Consider the following 18,550-nt stretch of genomic DNA (forward strand, 5'->3'; position numbering starts at 1 on the left):
AAAAAGGTGAACAACAAAACAACAAATGGGTTTTACATAATAAGACTATTACAGATTCTTCTGAGTTTAGAGCAATTACTCTAAAAAAAGCAAACAAACTGTACAATACAGCCAAGGAAGGAAAAGAAACACCTACAGAGGCTGAACGGGCTCATGGATGGTTAACTATACCATTCATGTCAGATGGAAACAGGATCATTAAGAGTCAGAAATAAGCAAAGAATAAATAAGAAGTGCAACTGAAAAAAAGCTAGTCTTCCAATTAATTTCTATAAAACGGAAATAAAATGTGGACCACAATCGATGAATGTCCAGAGGCATGAAACCTTATTGGCAATGACAACATGAGGTTTCAAAATTTTACATGAACAAAAATTCTACAAGCAGATATGCATCCACCTACAATGCAGCCATGACAGGAGCAGAACAAGTTTCCAGTGGTGAAGGACAGGACAGTAACTTTGGACCGACACTCGGTTTTTATTCATAGACGTGGAGGGATTTCTCTCCTTAACAACAACAACAATCTTTATTTATAGAGCACATTTAAAAGCCTTGGGCATACCAAAGTGCTTTACATAAAACAATAAAAGGTTCAAACATTGATAACGGATAAATAAAAATAAGGAGTTATGTTCATAGATAAAAGCTACCAATAAGAATGACTACAGCACATGGGTAATAGCAAGATAAAAGCTGTACCACCATAATAAAAAACACCAATAGAAAGATAGGAGGGAATTAATACAAGAGGTCAATAGGTCACAGCAACCAACCAAACAAACAAACAAACCAGCAATTAAAAGGTGGAGAAGGCAAGTTTAAAAAGATATGTTTTAAGCTGTGATTTAAAAGAATGAATAGAATCAGATGCCCGGATGCCAATCGGGAGATTGTTCCAAAGCACAGGTGCAACAAGAGCAAACGATCGATCACCTCTAGTCTTAAGTCGAGATCTGGGCTGAGCCAGCAGTAACTGTGACGATGACCTTAAGGCCCTAGCAGGAGCATAAGGGTTTAAAAGGTCCTTAAGGTAGCTGGGTGCAGTGTTGTTAGTAATTTTAAAAGTAAACAACAACAGTCCTAATGGGACTTACTGGGGAGCCTCTGGTCATTTGTAATAATTTTGGAAGTAGTCTGTGTCTCACAGTGTTGCCCGAGTTCGCCGTCTCCATAATTTGTTAAATATCCCAGTGCAAAGAAATGGTCTTCCATACTTATCCATACACAGAAGCGATGCAGCCCAACATGCTGCCTCTCAGATATTTGCTCCAATGGTAGCATTCGCTGTCATCTTGTGTCTAACGTCCGTCCCACTCACAGCCCTGCTCATCATTATTCGGTTTGCTGCACTGTTGCACATTCAGCAGTTTTGTGAATACCTTTGGTTATGTTTAAATCCCCTCTGTTTTATGAAAAGCGATGAGTGAAATCTTTATATTTATCATGTTCAGCATGATGTTTCACTAGCTGAACATGAAAAATACGTTTCAGTGATTCAAAGGGGCGTCAGAGTGACTTGTGAATTCTTGTACTTGATTTTGAAAATGATAGAATACCGTCACACCCCAGCTCGGCACCTTCAACATGTACTTTTGGTGTAAAAACAAAAGAATGCCCTTGTTGTGTGCCTTTCCTAAAACTAGAAGGCTTAAGATCCCTGTGTGTGGTGTAACTTACAGTAACCACATGCAGGAAGTCTAGGACCAAAAACTAAGCAACCTCCTACTCAAGGAGGGCTGTTTAACAGCTGATAAACTTCTTATCTTTGCTCAACAATGAAAAATAATATCTTGCTGTGAAGCATATACCACGTGGTCGTAGAAAGCTCCATCACACTGGATTTCCACAATATTAAACTGCATCCTGGAATAACCTGACATTTACAACTTTGCTCAAAAATATAGAGATTGTTGTATAGACTGTTGCACTGCTATCTTAGTCACGTTTCCATAGCAAACACCATACTGGAGGTTTCTACGACAGCAGAATACAATTTACATCCCCATGCAAAGCAGCGCTGCATTAACTCAGCTGATTAAGGCTGCTGACGTAGAGTGAGTGTGAGGCTGTGTGTCACAGTGACCGCTGTTGTTGTTGCATCGCTGAACTACATAGTGGTCAACCACAAAGGTACAAATAAACCCGTGAAGGTGTTCCAGAAAAGTGCCAGGAAAGATTACTAAGAAGAACCGGTCTCACTGAGAACACAAGGAACCACAACAACAGGTAAACACGTCAACCCAACTCTTTGACAGCTCCATCAAAATCATGACAATTATTCTGGACAGCAAGAAAGACATCCAGATGAAGCTCCACATTTTAAAGCCACGTATTGTTGCTCGGTTAAAAACGTCTTCCTCAAAGGCCAGTTCATCAACAACAGGGCTACCTGTGACAACTGAGATCAGCCTCTCACCACCATGACTGGAAGGGTCCATATCATCTGCTCCTCTTGAATTTGACTGACAAGAAGGAACGCCAACCAAGCACATCGCCGTTAAACTCGGCCAAACACGAGCATCACTGTGAAAAAGGAAAGTGGCACAATAGTTGTGCTTTCTTCATTCACAGAACGTCCAAAAATCAACTACGACTCTATGAAGTGTGCAGGTCTGAACACTATACTTGTGTTCAGCGCTCCACTTCCTATTATTCCCACTGCAAAGAAACTGACTGCGATTCAGTGGCAGGAGTTAGCAGAGGGTGAAAATGACTGAATCGACGTTGCATTTCTAAAAAAGTGTTGGTTTTCACAATACAGTATCGATAATATTAAATCACCTCATTGCATCCTGTAAAACATTCTGCTATGTAATCTATTCAGGTTTAGGATATGAAGGAACTCTTTGATTGTGAACTGCTTCCAAATGGACGACTAAAACAGATGTTAGAAGTGTTGTTAAATCATACGAGAGATTTCCATGTTTGTAGAAGGAGCAGGTGCCCGTGGTGGTTGAAGGTCATGCTATCAAGAAGCTGTTGTTGGTTGCTCTAATGCATGAAATCAAAAATGCATCACAGTGGTGCCGTGAAATCCCCAAAACTCACAGAGAGGAACTTTAATAAAACGAATCTGTTGCTTTGATTCTATCAAAACTGTATCTCTAACACGAAGAAAAAGCTTTACTTGTATGAATTTACACAGAGCTCTGTTCATTCTGGACTGAGTGGGAGGGGTTTTTTGGTTTTTTTAGAATTTAAGTTCATTTTGCTTGTCATCTCTGGGCAAGCTGACCAATCAGAGCAGCCCTGGAGTTAGTGGGCTGGGGAGTGTAAAAAAGACAGGAGTATAAAGAAAAACAGAATGTAACCCAAATGTAATCCCCCAAAATCTGAGCCTGTAAGTGTACCCGGGCTCCTCAACCACAGTCTCTATAAGCACATATGATACACGATGATGAGTGCCCACCTCTGGCCCTGGACGGAAAGCTTTGTGAACATTGTCTGCTGCCAGTATGCACAATCAGCTGCTAAATGGAAGCATCACTTCCCTGCTGTAAAGTGCCATTCAAAGTGAGATTACTTTAAAAACGAACCTTATTACTCAAGAGAGAATCACACCCATCATCCTTGATAGTTTTACAAATGCAGTTAAATGTTCGTTCAGGTCACGTTACTGTTCTGTCAGCTCTGTTCCTCACGGACAACGACGATGGTAATGATAACAGCAGATTCAAGCATGTGGAGCCGTTCAGTGTGGAATAAACACCATCGCTAGACCTGACCTGAAGTTAGCTGTCACTGCAGCAAGCCACTCACCAAATGTTTGGACTTGAGCCTCGAACCTTCTCTCAAACAAATTAACGCTCCACTCTCCCACATGAGTAAATGTTCAATTGTACTGTGAGTCAACAGAAAAAGGGAAGATGACTTTTACCTCTAAAATCTTAACACTCTCAGATGTGTGTCTCTTGAACCCCTTATTACGGTACATGTTTATATATTAGATTTCCCACATTTCTAAGATTTGAGTTTATTCTATTTCAGAAAAGTGACGATGAGGAGGAACACGCACTTTTTGGTCAGATCTAATGTTTCAGGCACAATTATCCCTCGAGAAACTACCACGCACAAATCAGGCTTGAATGAATAAATGGTGGTGAGGAGTGATCGGAGGATAACACAACAAAGGTGAATCTTTCTGACTGTAAGCCCATTACGCTGCTGATGTCCTGCAGAATAGGCTCTCGTGAAAACTGAACTCATAATTGCGGCAGTCAAGCCTGCTGTAGCAATTAGAAATGGTGTCATGTGACTGCTTTGATAAGACTGGACGACTAGATAATCCCACCCTGTGTGTATGGTCACATATGATCGTCAGAGTGTAACTGGCAATCTGTTTGAGGCATATTTAAGCCGCAGTATTACAAAGACTGAAGTCACGCTACCCGAAAATCTAAACTGTGCTAAGGCAACATAATAACATTAATAATAATAAAGATGTCCGGTCAAACTTCCCTGCGGAAGCCTGGTAAAGATATGACACAGTAATAGATGTGTAACAGGCTCTCGTGGCTGGAATCCGGACTGACAAAGTTCAGCTGTTGCCAACCCAGGGAGTAAAGTGCAACAAGAAAGCCATCAGGGATAAGATCTCTGTGTGTTTGCAGATAAATGTTCACCCATATCTTACATAAGTGCCGCTATGCTTACACTGTATCCATTGCTTCACCTGTGCGTACTTAAACTAACCTGACAACAAAATGCTTCCAGTAAAGCCCATACGAGCTGAAATACATCATGACGCTGCATTAGATTACAGGCCTGTCAACGCTTGTTTGTTTACCAGAGACCAGCCAATGGCTTCCCCAGTGTTAAAAAGCCCACCTGATCATTTTTAAGAGACTGACTGCAGCGGCAGCTATTTAAAGCACAACTGGTTGTTGTTCCGCTCCAACTACACGGCTAGCTGGTGGACGCTAGGCTCCGCAGAACCTGACAGCTCACTAGCAACAACAGTAACGATTAAGCAGCACATGGCTCGGTTTGAAAACCGGGAGACGAGGGCTGCAACAAACAGTCTGGAGGCATTCCCCACTGACAACTTAGGTGAAAGCCAGCTAACTGTCTAGCTACTAGACAAGCAAGCTAGTGGTAGCAGCACAGACATAAACGTTAGTCAGCTGCAGTTAGCTTGATACAGAGGCAACCTGTGATGCCATCCAAAAATATATATAAATGAAAAATATATTCAAGCACGGATTCGAGATTTCTTTCACAACTGTTTCTCCAAATACTGTCCGCGCAGCCCATCCCTCCTCGCTAGCCAGCACTAGCTCCCACAGCAATTAGCTGGACAGGACGTCAAACCAAGCGTAGTTCAACAACCTGCCAATTTAACTAGACCTTGCACTTAAATAAAGACACGCGCTTCATAAAAATACTTCAGGATTATCTCTATGCTATAAGGAATAATAATTAAATTCGGCGCGGTCAGATTTTACACAGCGACTGTTTAACTACGTTATTTTTCAAGATTTCATTATCCACATACGCTTTCCGCTGCAACCCAGCGTTGTCTCTTACGAGGGCAAACGACTGCGGAAAATACATGCTCAGCTAGTGATTAACTAAACATCAGAAAAAATAAGGAAGCTTTTCGACAAATTTTAATGCCGAAATGAATACTGGGCACAACAATTCCATCGAGGCCGTGCGTTTACTTTATACCCGGCGTCTACTTCGTATAACAGGTGAACCCAGTTAAAGCGTTACACTTTAACGGGTGGTCAGGACGTTCTCTTTTCCATATGGCTAGCCCAAAAGCAGACAGCTAACCTAGCGCAACGACAGATTTCTACTTCCCACGATTTTTGGCTTACCTCTCTTAACGGCCTCGTCATATGACAGGAATCCTATCCTCGACTCCTTGGCCCCCATGCTCCCCTCATTTCATTGCAGTGTGAGGAAATAAACGTTACGAGCTGAGTTGGACAGGGGTGTTTGTCGCCTTATCCGTTTATTGTGAAATGGGCTCCTGGCGGTATGTGTATGTGGTGAACGGGTGAATGTTTTTCAGCGACGCCTCCATTCTGTCACATGATCTGACTCTACAGGTCAGTTGATCTGCGAGTTCTAATACGAGTGAACGCAACCCGAATCACATACAGGGGTGGGGGGTTTCGACTTCAGACGGGGTTTTCAGTCTTATCCGGGAAAATGCAAAACAGCACTTTTACTTAGTATGCGAAGTCATACCAAGCTGTCAGTGTGCGACGAGTGCAGCCACAGTTCAAACCAGTGATAACAGCCCCACCGTGTGGTGGTGCTGCTGAATAACGCTAGCTGACTCTCCCCACAGCGACCCCCGAAGGTACGTTCAGTCAGACGATACTGGTGGCACATAGCAGATGAAAGTTTGCAGTATATAGTGTCTAATAGTGATGGGCAGATGAAGCCTCATGAAGCACTGAAGCTTTTCATCCAATTGGTTCACCTCAACGCGAAGCTTCTTGAAGCTTCATTTGCTCTAGCAGAACACCTACTGGACGTAAAAATATTAGTTGGCATGAATTTGAAGAGTGTGGCATTTTGCACACAGCCTGTAAATGTCAACAACAAAAGGAGTGTGTAAAACATCTATATTGTAGTGATGGCAGTATACTGTGTATATTTATGCTGGCAGTATGGAAAATGATTATTTGCGGCAAAGTTTGAACCGCTTCCTGAACCAGTCACGTGGTACAGCCGGGCAGCGAGGCTTCGGACGTCATCATTTTCAGCTCCTCCCATAAATGAAGCAAGCCTCGATACGCGCTTCGCGGAAACGCCTCCTCCATTACTCGACACACGCTTCGAAGCCTCGATACAGAACGTCACATCACTAGTGTCTAACGCGTATATGGCGTTTGTTGCATTTCAGTGAATGTGGGAAGTAGTCCACTTATGTCAGTCGTTGTGAGTTCAGAATTTTTACACCAAAGTCGTAAATACTTATTTAAAGTTTGTCATAATGCTTGCAGAGGCGGATCTAGAAGGGTGGCATGGGGTGGCAAGTGTCACCCTAAAATGATCTCTTGCCACCCCAAGTGCCACCCTAGTTTTACATATGACAGTGTTGTTTATTAAAATAAGATAGTATTAACACTTTAAGTGCAGTTACAGTTAACAGTGAATATAAATTCTAAAACTGAATATATTGCATAGTGTTACCCCCCTCCACCATTAACAAATGGTTCAACCCACAGAGCAGACCTCTTGTTTTCAGTAGTAGTCAAGAACGGCCAATTATACCCTGGACCACAGAGGGTTAAATTTGAAAACGGTTTAAAAACAAACAAACATCCCCATTCTAAAATGTCATGTGACAATCTGATTCATAAAGAGTGATGATGTCACAAGGACATGTGATGATGTCACAAGGACATGCCTTTGATCCTTTGAAGTTTTTCTATAAATAGGGGTCAGGAGCAGCAAGTTTTAGTCAGTTTGTTCGCAGCCTTCAAACGTTCGACCAGAGATACATTTGAAAGTATTTGTAAACCTCTTCAGAGTCACTGTGCACAGGATTAAAAATGTATCCACGAGAACACCAACAAAGAATAAACAATCTTGCTGCCTCTCCTTCGAGGTCTGGCCGGCCACTCACTGCAAGAGGTAAGCCTGATATGACACGATCCATTGGTGCCTCATCAGTCCAAAGGACATTACAGGAAAACTCCGACCTACATGCAAAAATTAAACAAATTGAAGAAGAGAAGCTTCAACTGGAGGAGAAGTGCAGACAATTGGAAGCACGAAATCAAGAGCTGGAAAAACAACAGCAACGCCAGCCTTACACAAAAATTATTAGTGAGGCCTGGGAAGGAAAGTTTGGTGAAGCACGAGAGAGGATTTTGGTCCTGATGAAGGAAAACAAGACAAAGAGTGCTGAATTAAAAGAAACGTCTGCCCAGCTTCAACGCGCGAATGCTACTATTGGGGAGATGCAAAGGGATCTCCAAAACATGGAGCAAAAGAATCAGGCGCTCCAAGGAACGCTTGATGAAGCTATGGAACAAACTGCACAAATCCTCGGACAGAAAAAGGAAGGGGTCACACAAATGCAGGACCAACTCAAAGGCATAAAGAAAAAATACGAAGTGCTGAAAGTCAGGCTGGATGAAACAGAGTGCAAAAATAAAGAGCTTCTTCAAGAGAAAGAGCAACAGGAAGAAGAAAAAAAACGTATTCTCCAGGACTTGGAGAGAAGAAATGAGCAGTTAGAAAAGATGCACGAGGAAAAACAACAGCAAAATACAGACAACCGCAATCTATTAAAAGAAATGGAGCAAAGATGCCAGAAACTTGAGAAGGAAGTTGAAGAAACAACCGATCAGCTGAGAACCCTCATCCTAGAGAAAAAAGTGGTCGTGGAAAAGCTCATGGAAAAGAAGAAAAAACGTTTCCGCTTCTTCTGGAGGAGGGACACTCCTGCTTTTTCTACTTTTTCTATTTTTTCTACTGCAGATGTCACCTCGTCTCCCTCCACCTCTGTTCCATCTTAATTTTCACCTCTCCTCTCCCCTTCTCTCCTAACACTTCTTCCCTCTCTCCTTCATCTTTTTTCACCCCAACCAGTCCCGGCAGTTGACTGCCCCTCGTGAGCCTGGTTCTGCCGGAAGTTTCTGCCCGTTTAAAGGCAGTTTTTCTTCCCCACTGTCGCCTAGTGCTTGCTCAGAGGGGATTGTTGGGGTTTTCTCTTTTCTTTTTTTTCCCTTCTTATTACCGTTTTCCTTTATTTACCGATTTGTTTTGTTTACTTTTCTTTTACGTTGTTTCTTTATTTACTTGTTTAACTTTTTTTCAACTTATGTAATAAACTAATAAACCAATTGAATTTATCCTCTGCGTATTTTACATCTAATCTTTAAAGAATATTTCCAAAACATTTTCAAACATCACGATCTGTCTTTTGTTTGCTTGTTAAAACCCCGTAAATGGTGAAGTAAAAACCCTGTGATATGGTTTAAAACATCAAAATAGACTAAACAACTAGTCTAAAACCAAGAGACACTTAAATATTAAGTTAAACCTCTGGGGTCGCCGGACACGTCGGCGCGTCAAAATCACATGACCAATTTACTGCTTTACTGGCCGAATATTGTTGGTGAGAAACACTCAGTTGTGTTACATTGCTGTGTGTTTGTATAACGAGTCACTTAACTGGTGCTGTGAACATATGTAGCCGCTAAACTGGTGGAACTAAATCTTCACCACCACGCCTATACAAGCAGAAAGGGGAGTGAGTGGGTCAGCGCTCAGAGCACAGAAACTTAGCTGGCTTCAAACACACCATTTATTTTCAGGATAAAACACAGTCTGAACCCCAAATACAAGCTAAAATCCCCGTATACAATAAAAAAATAGTGTTTACAACCCGCTAAAAACCCTGCCGGCAGGAATGATTAAACGCTAAAAATACAAAGCTAAATGAATGTTTTTCCCTATACTAAAACTCCCCCCCCCCCAGGGTCCTAATTCTCCCAGTCCAGCAACACACGGGCAAATTCTCCTGAGCTGAGAGAGACAGGAGAGGAACTCCTCTTCCGGGATGTGGACTCTCGCCAGCAGAAGACCAGGGAGGAGGCTCCTATCTCCACCTGACTGTGCGCAATCGTGCAGTCCAGCTACTCTCCACCTCCTCGCACGGCCTCCCTCGTAGCTCCGCCCTGAAACAACAGACACGGGCCAGCAACGTTGTCAGCGCAGCCGCTGTTACCCTTCCCCGGCAAAGCTACTCCTAGCGCCCAACAGTGGGAAAGCGATACTCACAGATGCAGGCAGAGGCGTACCCCTGCCCTACTGTGGATTTCACGCGTCGCCTCCCACGGTCGCTATTCTGTCCGTCGGGACTGGATCGCCGGGTTATGCTGGCCGATCGCCGAATGTCTCGTGGCGCCCCACAGTCAGGCCGGAGGTCCTTCTGTTCATATGCTGGCTTGCACCCGTTTTGTTTTCCAGCTCTCCACTTTTCGTGTGTCTCTCTCTTTTTTTTGTCTTTGCGCTCACCATCTCCCTTAAGTCAGTTTGGTGGCTGATAGGCCACCTCGGGGAACGCCCCCACCTCACAGGTGTCTAAAATTGTCCGCTTAATCCACAGTGGAATAATAAAAAAACATATTGTTCAATCAACACTAAACACACACTATAAACATGGAGATAAAATCATGCAATAGGAATATCAATAAACAAACATGCAATATCACTATTACAATAAAATCATGCAAATAAAATCGACACCCTGTACCAACACAGTCTGATCCAAAACAAAATATAAAAACACAATTTTCCACTGTGTGACACATAAAGCAGCTTGTTGCCTGCTGGAGCATTTCGGTGTGTTGGGAAGCTGCTGAAGCAGAATGACCACACTTGAAAAATGTGTAGAAATTGTGAGCTGGCCTTAAGTGTATCAAGTACTGTGTGAGTCTCAGTTTGTCATGTCTCTGTGTTTTTCAGGATACATCAGGATTGGCTGGTGTTTGCTGCATGGGCTGCTTACCAGTAGTGTTTCTCCCTCTTTACTCACTGCGTGTATCTCTTGATGGTAATGCACCCTCTGCTTAGCTCGCTGGATCTGTGAGCACAACTTTTGAATGACTTTGCTGAAAATAACTTGAATAATTTCTGCATTTCTCCTAAGCAGGTATATGCAGTTGATCATACATAAACGTCGCAAATCTCTCACATCTCAAAAACACGCCGTCACTCCTGTTTTTACCGTTTCTTCCCACAGTAAATATAAACAACGACAGTATTCAGTAAAAAACAAAGAAACATTGCAGATATTTTTATCATAACTCTGGTTTTACGTGGCCGATCAACACAATTTAAAAACTGGTATAAAGTCCACACTTTTCCCTCAGTTGTTCCGTGGATGAGCCGAGGTCTCCCCTCTCGCCGCCGCCTCTGAACACACAAATACAAATTGCATGTGAAGCAGGAGGTGCAGATTTTTTTGCTATTGTTTTCTAAATCCAGGCTTGATCACGTGGAGGTATTTGGAAAACTTTTTTTGGCCAGCGGACGACTGTTGTCTCGCAGAAAGTCAAATCAAATGTATGCGATACACAATCAATTCACAAGAACACATTTAAACAGAAGGTGCCTGATTTCAACTAAACTAAATCATATCGTCACGTTTGGTTTTTTTCTTCTTTCTTGTTTTGTTTTTTTTATTTTTAAATTAAGCATCTTCTAATGAGAGTGCAAAAACAGTAAAGAAAGAAAAAAAGAGACCTCTTTCCTCTCGATGGAAAAATGCACCATGTCGACCAATTTTTTTAAAAAAAAGTCAGCATCTGGGATTTGGTTGTTTAGGAAGAGGGGAAAGCAAGACAGCGAGAGAGAGACAGAGATCGATAGCCGGTTTTGAGATGTGGGAGATTTGTGACGTTTAGCGTGGAGTGTATAGTTAGTGTGTTGTGTAGTCATAGTTTTGCTTTGTGTGTCAGTGAGGCCACTAATGACTGTCACAAAGGCACATTGCAATGTAAACACTGTCACCAGGTGAAAACAGGAGCAGTGCTACACCTGTTGTCCTCTTGTGGTGGACATTTTTTTTACTGGCACAAGTAGTTTGTGGGGCATCTTATTGTGACACCTGATTGTTCTTTCATTTTAGTTATAGTAGTATTTTTAAATGGTTGTACCACATTTTAAAAATGCCAGATGTATTGGTTGCATTTTCAGATAAATAGTTGTATATGTTTATAAAATGTGTGCACAACTTTTAAAAATGTACAATTTATATTTGCATTTCAAGTTATAAAAATAATTTACTCAACATGTCTGTGGTTTTGACAGTAAAAAAAACCTAACTACTAGGATTTTATGGGGTTTTTTTGTGTGATTTCAGATCAGTTGTGTTAATACAGTAAGTCAGTGAAAAAACCAACTAAATTCAGACACATGAGGTTGAGCTGAAAAGAATGATACCAAACAAGGCAGGAAGAAAATAAAAATGAAACAATCTGAGGGTGAAATACAAATGTAAAATCAACAGGAGTCAAAAATGTCCAGTTATATTTTGGACCTCAGAGGGTCAGCCTAACAAATCATGAAAAGTTAGGTTTGGATTTTTGTTCACGACGGTGCAGATTTCTGACATTTTGTGTAATTTAAGCACGTAACAATTTGTGTGAAACTGAAGTTAGCACTTGGACTTAACGCTACAAGCGCCACTTCAACGACCACATGGGATCTGTACAAGACACAAACTGAAAGCATTGGGGGATATATTACACCACAGGTGCCGTATTTGTGGGGGTAGTTACAGAGGTTGTAATTTTTGCAACGAGACTTTGGCTTTAACCGAAGATGAGGCTCCAAGTTCACACTTTACGAAAGAAGTCTTGTGCTTGCTTTAAGCGCGGTTTCCAGAAATCCACAGCAGGGAAGACGCGAGTCACAGCAAGGTCTCTCTGTGTCCACACAACGAGGTCACAGTGGCTGGCGCCCGTAACAAAGACTCAGCGTCTCTGTTGTGTAAACACGCCAGTGATTGGGGTAATGTGGGTGAGTGTGTAGTGTAGTTGGTGTAATAGTTTTCGACTCCACACAGTCACTGCTTTGCTGTGCTTCTGCAGCGTATCCAGTAATGGTGACAAATCCTCCAGCGTTGCAATAGGAAGCTGCTCTTAAGCGCAGAAAGAATTGTTTCCAGGGATTTCTATTTGTATCCAGCTTGGCGTGCAGGATCCTTTGTGTAATCTATGCTTACATATGTATTTTACACACAGACAATGTGAAAAATACAACACATTGCTATGGATTGATGCTGAAAGTGCTAATTGCACTAAAAAATTTAGCTGAAAAAAAAAAAAAAAAACACCAACTAAATAGATAAGCATGTCTGTTAACAAAAAAACCCAAACGCTTTACCCAACTGGGGTTTTTCAACTACCTCAGGGACAAAGCTTTACCAAAATCTTCCAACTCAGACCCTGTGACAAGGTCTGTGAAAACCACGTTTTTATGCCTGAAATACTACAGTACTACACTCCCACCAGATGAGCTCATGCAGCCTGTCACGAACCGGGACATACAACCATGACAAAACAGGAGATGCACACACAATTTATTGTGTTATTAATTTAGATGAACTGTGCTAATATAGTATACCAAAATGAAAACAATAACTCAAATTTCAGATATTTGAGGTAGTGCTGAAAATAATGGTGCCAAATAAGGCAAGAAAAACATATTTTAAAGGTGAAATATAGAGGTAAAATCAAAAATAGTCAAGAACGGCCAATTCTACCCTGGACCACAGAGGGTTAAATTTGAAAACGGTTTAAAAACAAACAAACATCCCCATTCTAAAATGTCATGTGACAATCTGATTCATAAAGAGTGATGATGTCACAAGGACATGTGATGATGTCACAAGGACATGCCTTTGATCCTTTGAAGTTTTTCTATAAATAGGGGTCAGGAGCAGCAAGTTTTAGTCAGTTTGTTCGCAGCCTTCAAACGTTCGACCAGAGATACATTTGAAAGTATTTGTAAACCTCTTCAGAGTCACTGTGCACAGGATTAAAAATGTATCCACGAGAACACCAACAAGGAATAAACAATTTTGCTGCCTCTCCTTCGAGGTCTGGCCGGCCACTCACTGCAAGAGGTAAGCCTGATATGACACGATCCATTGGTGCCTCATCAGTCCAAAGGACATTACAGGAAAACTCCGACCTACATGCAAAAATTAAACAAATTGAAGAAGAGAAGCTTCAACTGGAGGAGAAGTGCAGACAATTGGAAGCACGAAATCAAGAGCTGGAAAAACAACAGCAACGCCAGCCTTGCACAAAAATTATTAGTGAGGCCTGGGAAGTAATGTTTGGTGAAGCACGAGAGAAGATTTTGGTCCTGATGAAGGAAAACAAGACAAAGAGTGCTGAATTAAAAGAAACGTCTGCCCAGCTTCAACGCGCGAATGCTACTATTGGGGAGATGCAAAGGGATCTCCAAAACATGGAGCAAAAGAATCAGGCGCTCCAAGGAACGCTTGATGAAGCTATGGAACAAACTGCACAAATCCTCGGACAGAAAAAGGAAGGGGTCACACAAATGCAGGACCAACTCAAAGGCATAAAGAAAAAATACAAAGTGCTGAAAGTCAGGCTGGATGAAACAGAGTGCAAAAATAAAGAGCTTCTTCAAGAGAAAGAGCAACAGGAAGAAGAAAAAAAACGTATTCTCCAGGACTTGGAGAGAAGAAATGAGCAGTTAGAAAAGATGCACGAGGAAAAACAACAGCAAAATACAGACAACCGCAATCTATTAAAAGAAATGGAGCAAAGATGCCAGAAACTTGAGAAGGAAGTTGAAGAAACAACCGATCAGCTGAGAACCCTCATCCTAGAGAAAAAAGTGGTCGTGGAAAAGCTCATGGAAAAGAAGAAAAAACGTTTCCGCTTCTTCTGGAGGAGGGACACTCCTGCTTTTTCTACTTTTTCTATTTTTTCTACTGCAGATGTCACCTCGTCTCCCTCCACCTCTGTTCCATCTTAATTTTCACCTCTCCTCTCCCCTTCTCTCCTAACACTTCTTCCCTCTCTCCTTCATCTTTTTTCACCCCAACCAGTCCCGGCAGTTGACTGCCCCTCGTGAGCCTGGTTCTGCCGGAAGTTTCTGCCCGTTTAAAGGCAGTTTTTCTTCCCCACTGTCGCCTAGTGCTTGCTCAGAGGGGATTGTTGGGGTTTTCTCTTTTCTTTTTTTTCCCTTCTTATTACCGTTTTCCTTTATTTACCGATTTGTTTTGTTTACTTTTCTTTTACGTTGTTTCTTTATTTACTTGTTTAACTTTTTTTCAACTTATGTAATAAACTAATAAACCAATTGAATTTATCCTCTGCGTATTTTACATCTAATCTTTAAAGAATATTTCCAAAACATTTTCAAACATCACGATCTGTCTTTTGTTTGCTTGTTAAAACCCCGTAAATGGTGAAGTAAAAACCCTGTGATATGGTTTAAAACATCAAAATAGACTAAACAACTAGTCTAAAACCAAGAGACACTTAAATATTAAGTTAAACCTCTGGGGTTGCCGGACGCGTCGGCGCGTCAAAATCACATGACCAATTTAAGACGACACAGCTACAAGATGCAGCGATTCAGAGGCTGTATCCCAATTCAGGGTCTGCAGCCTTAAAGGCCGCATTTTAAGGCCGATTACGTCACAGCGACGCGACGAAGGCCTAAAAATAAATGTTTGTTTCAGTTCTATGAAGTTCTATGAGTATTTTGGATTAGTAGCACTGCTGTGTTTGTTGCATCATATTGCTGTAATTGTTTATATGCTTTATATATTCTGAGGTAAGTTGATCTATAGTGTTACATCATATTCTATAAGGATGTTATGTGTTTGTGTACTTTCTGCCCAGTTTGACCCATTTAGCAGAAGTCAGCTTGGTTCCACTTGCCTCTTACCCGTGATTTCAGTGGAAATTTCAAATTCAGGATCTGACACACACTGTTTCATGTCCTACACAGTTCTTGCAAGTTCATAGAAATTTCTGTTCAATTAGAACCAAATATTTGAGTTGATGGTTGAAATTGTTGTTGTAATTTGTGTTTTAAATATTTTTAGATTGATGTTTTGTTTCCTTTACAATATTGTAAAGGAAACAAAACATCAATCTAAAAATTGTCCTCTTTTTCTTTTATTTTTTTATTTGGGCTTCTTAAATTTATTTTGGGCTACCAAAAACTGAAGAGTGCCTGCCCGAAGGGTAAGTTTCATGTTGGACTCATGGTTCTTTGTTAGTCCAGTTTAGGACAATGTCTCTGACGTATGTATCATATCAAATATATGTCATATCAAAACAACCCCACACCTGCAGTTGTTTCAGTTTTTCACAGGTGTTTCCTGTCAGCTGGTCAACCTCACTCAGGTGGACATCCATATCAGCCAACCAAACGACAAGCTCCTCCCTCTGTGCTTCATATCCCTCCCACTCTGAGACCAGGAGCTGAGAGAGAGAAAACAAGGGTCAATTATAAAGAAGAGCGAAAAGTGAAACCTCCTGAGAAGGTCTGACTCGCATACCTGCAGTCGACCTATGATTGGCGTTCACGTCATCCCAGCGGCGGCCGCACTCCCTCGCCACTGCCAGCAGCCAAGTCTGCAGGGTGCCCTGGAAGAGCAGAGTTAATGTTCGACTCCTCACATCTCCAATGGTTGTACACGTTGTCATTAACGTGGCTTCACTCCACATCAGCCGCTTTGCTAAAACACCGGTGTCAGCACATAAGGACGCTGTCAGCCTGTCAGCTACGTTGATTAGCTGCGTATATACGAATGTGAATCGCATCATTGGCTGGACTGTGGGATAAGGTGGCCTCGTTCTGATCCCATACGGGAGCAGCCAGTCACTCACTGACTAACACTGCAAAATAGAATTGTTAAAGTATTAATTTTAATTTCAATTCAGGTCAGAATTTTTTTCCGTGCGCAACGCAAATTTTCTGTGCGCAGAGACCGTGCCAGCAGTGCGCAATTGCGCACGCGTGCAGCTTAGAGGGAACATTACACTGTAGGGATGTTTTCGGCAGCAGGAACTGGGAAATGACTCAAGGATGAGGGAAAGAGCAATGCAGCACCATACGTAAACATCCTTGATGATAACCTGCTCAAGGGCACTATAACAGGACAGTGATGCTAAGCACACAGTTAAGATAACAAAGGAATAAATGGTATATGCCACATTTCTCTAGAAGGCTCTGCTGTTTTTCCTGCAGCAGCACGCAGCTGTCCGAGCGGACGTTTGAACAGTGGAGAAGTTCCCACGTGAAGAACGACGAACAAAGTGCCAGCCACTGCAGCACCATGCTGCCTTTCCAATACAGTTACATTAGCAGATAATTTCCTTTTCTCGGGATGTAACGGCCACTAAACACTTTGCACACACAACACATTTACAGTAAACACTGCACACATTTGCTTTATTAGATTTTTACAGTAACGTTGCATTTTAAGCCTTTTAAATGGTCAAATAAAGTATATAAATATATTTCAAATGCATTTTATCTAACCATCAAAGTCTTAAGTCTCACAGATTTCCCTTTGGTAAACTGTCTTTCTGGGGGAATAACAGCAATGACAATGCAGGTGTTCAAGTACTGCTGACATTCCAAAGACTTCCTGTCCCCTCTAAATGACAAAAGCATTATTCCACAGTGTCAAGGTAACAGGATGAGCCTCATCTGCCAAATGCAAAATCAAATGTGATTTAAAAAGAGAAATCGAGCTCTTAGTTTCTTCCAGGTGCTCGATGTGTGTCCATATGCACCACACCTGCAGAGAAAACATCTGTGAGAGAGTTCTCCAGTGGACCGTTTGGGTTCATGTTTCAGACACATGAGCGTTTGCCACATAACCTCAGCTGACAGAGCCAGCACTCGGCCTGCAACCAGCAGCAACATCCCCACATGCTGGATCCACAGAGGCAGCTCCAACCAGTGGGACAGCCCTCCCACTGGCATGGATACAGCCACACAGGGAGGCAAGCCGCCCACCACCCAAACTCCCAGAGGTGTCCGAAACCCCGGCAGCAAGACATTTATGTGGAGCTGTGTACCAGCACTAGCTCAAACACGTTGGCAGGAGGATTACCGTTTGCCATGACAGCCTGTACGAGTGGGGGGCTGCTGCCGAAGCTGTTCTTCCACTGCGCCCCCGGGTGTTGTGGTTATCCATGAACACACACCACTCCAGTGCAGACACCATCCAACCCCACAGCAATTCAATGCACCACCGCTGTTAGTGTGGCACAAATGTTAAGGCGGCAAAGAACTGCAGAGTTTTTCTGATTCCTCTCGTGTTTTTGTGATTCATCTGCCCCCCCCCCCTCTCATTTCCCCCCATTCATAAGCTCCTCCTCCAAGTACTCCTCCCATCTTCAAAATACTCTCTCCCTCTCTGTCCTTCTGCACGTCCTTTTCAGCTTAATGTCTCTGTTGGTTGTTTTCTCCTTCCTCAGTCTCCACCTTCACAACTCATAATACGCCTTTACTTCACCTCGCTGCTTATCCCACTTTACTTTTGAATACTTCCTCATCCCACCACCAAGCCTCCTTGTTCCATTTCCTCTGTGCAGAGGCTGCCCCGAACACCTCCTCAGCAGGTTGATTACGGCTTTAGTCACCAATACCTCATCTCAAGTCTTTCCTGACTTCTGCACAACATTTTTTGCTGGTATTTAAGTACAGCCTCGTTTTCATCGCCTTGTGCATGTGTGATGATGTGCTTCAAACGTAAGACCTTAAGCAGCAGACTCCACAGCATGCCTCTGCCCAGGTTATCGACAGCTACATCCAGCCATGCTGCAAACCTGGAGGTCAGGCCCAGCCTCCTTGCCAGCCAGCCGTCCACTGCTGCACAGAGAACAGTGGGGCTTAGATGGGATTAAACAGTTCTTATCTGCACTAAGAACAGTGTGAAGCTCATATTCAAGCAGCCCATGCAGACAGTTCTTACTTGTCATATGGAAAACACAAGTGATAAAAACTTCATCAAAGCTTAATGGACTCCGCCATAATATATTATTGCTTATAGATA

General features: G+C 42.4%; 2 protein-coding genes across 2 annotated transcripts; both read left to right on the top strand.

The window, feature by feature from the left end:
- The first annotated feature begins 7,280 nt into the window (after positions 1 to 7,280).
- Positions 7,281 to 8,635, top strand: LOC113017544 (calcium-binding and coiled-coil domain-containing protein 2-like). The gene has a single exon (XM_026160694.1). It carries the CDS (start codon positions 7,518 to 7,520, stop codon positions 8,487 to 8,489), a length of 972 nt encoding a protein of 323 aa, XP_026016479.1. The 5' UTR covers positions 7,281 to 7,517; the 3' UTR covers positions 8,490 to 8,635.
- A 4,185-nt stretch (positions 8,636 to 12,820) lies between these two features.
- On the top strand, positions 12,821 to 14,645 carry LOC113017545 (involucrin-like). The gene has a single exon (XM_026160695.1). The coding sequence runs from the start codon at positions 13,528 to 13,530 to the stop codon at positions 14,497 to 14,499; it is 972 nt and encodes a 323-aa protein (XP_026016480.1). The 5' UTR covers positions 12,821 to 13,527; the 3' UTR covers positions 14,500 to 14,645.
- The last annotated feature ends 3,905 nt before the right edge of the window (positions 14,646 to 18,550 follow it).

The sequence above is a fragment of the Astatotilapia calliptera genome, unplaced genomic scaffold (assembly GCF_900246225.1).
Source record: "Astatotilapia calliptera unplaced genomic scaffold, fAstCal1.2 U_scaffold_146, whole genome shotgun sequence".
In the NCBI taxonomy this organism is placed as follows: Eukaryota; Metazoa; Chordata; class Actinopteri; order Cichliformes; family Cichlidae; genus Astatotilapia; species Astatotilapia calliptera.

Excerpts from the sequence above, each read along its gene's own strand:
- LOC113017544 (XM_026160694.1), top strand. The coding sequence starts at position 7,518 with ATGTATCCACGAGAACACCAACAAAGAATAAACAATCTTGCTGCCTCT.
- LOC113017545 (XM_026160695.1), top strand. The coding sequence starts at position 13,528 with ATGTATCCACGAGAACACCAACAAGGAATAAACAATTTTGCTGCCTCT.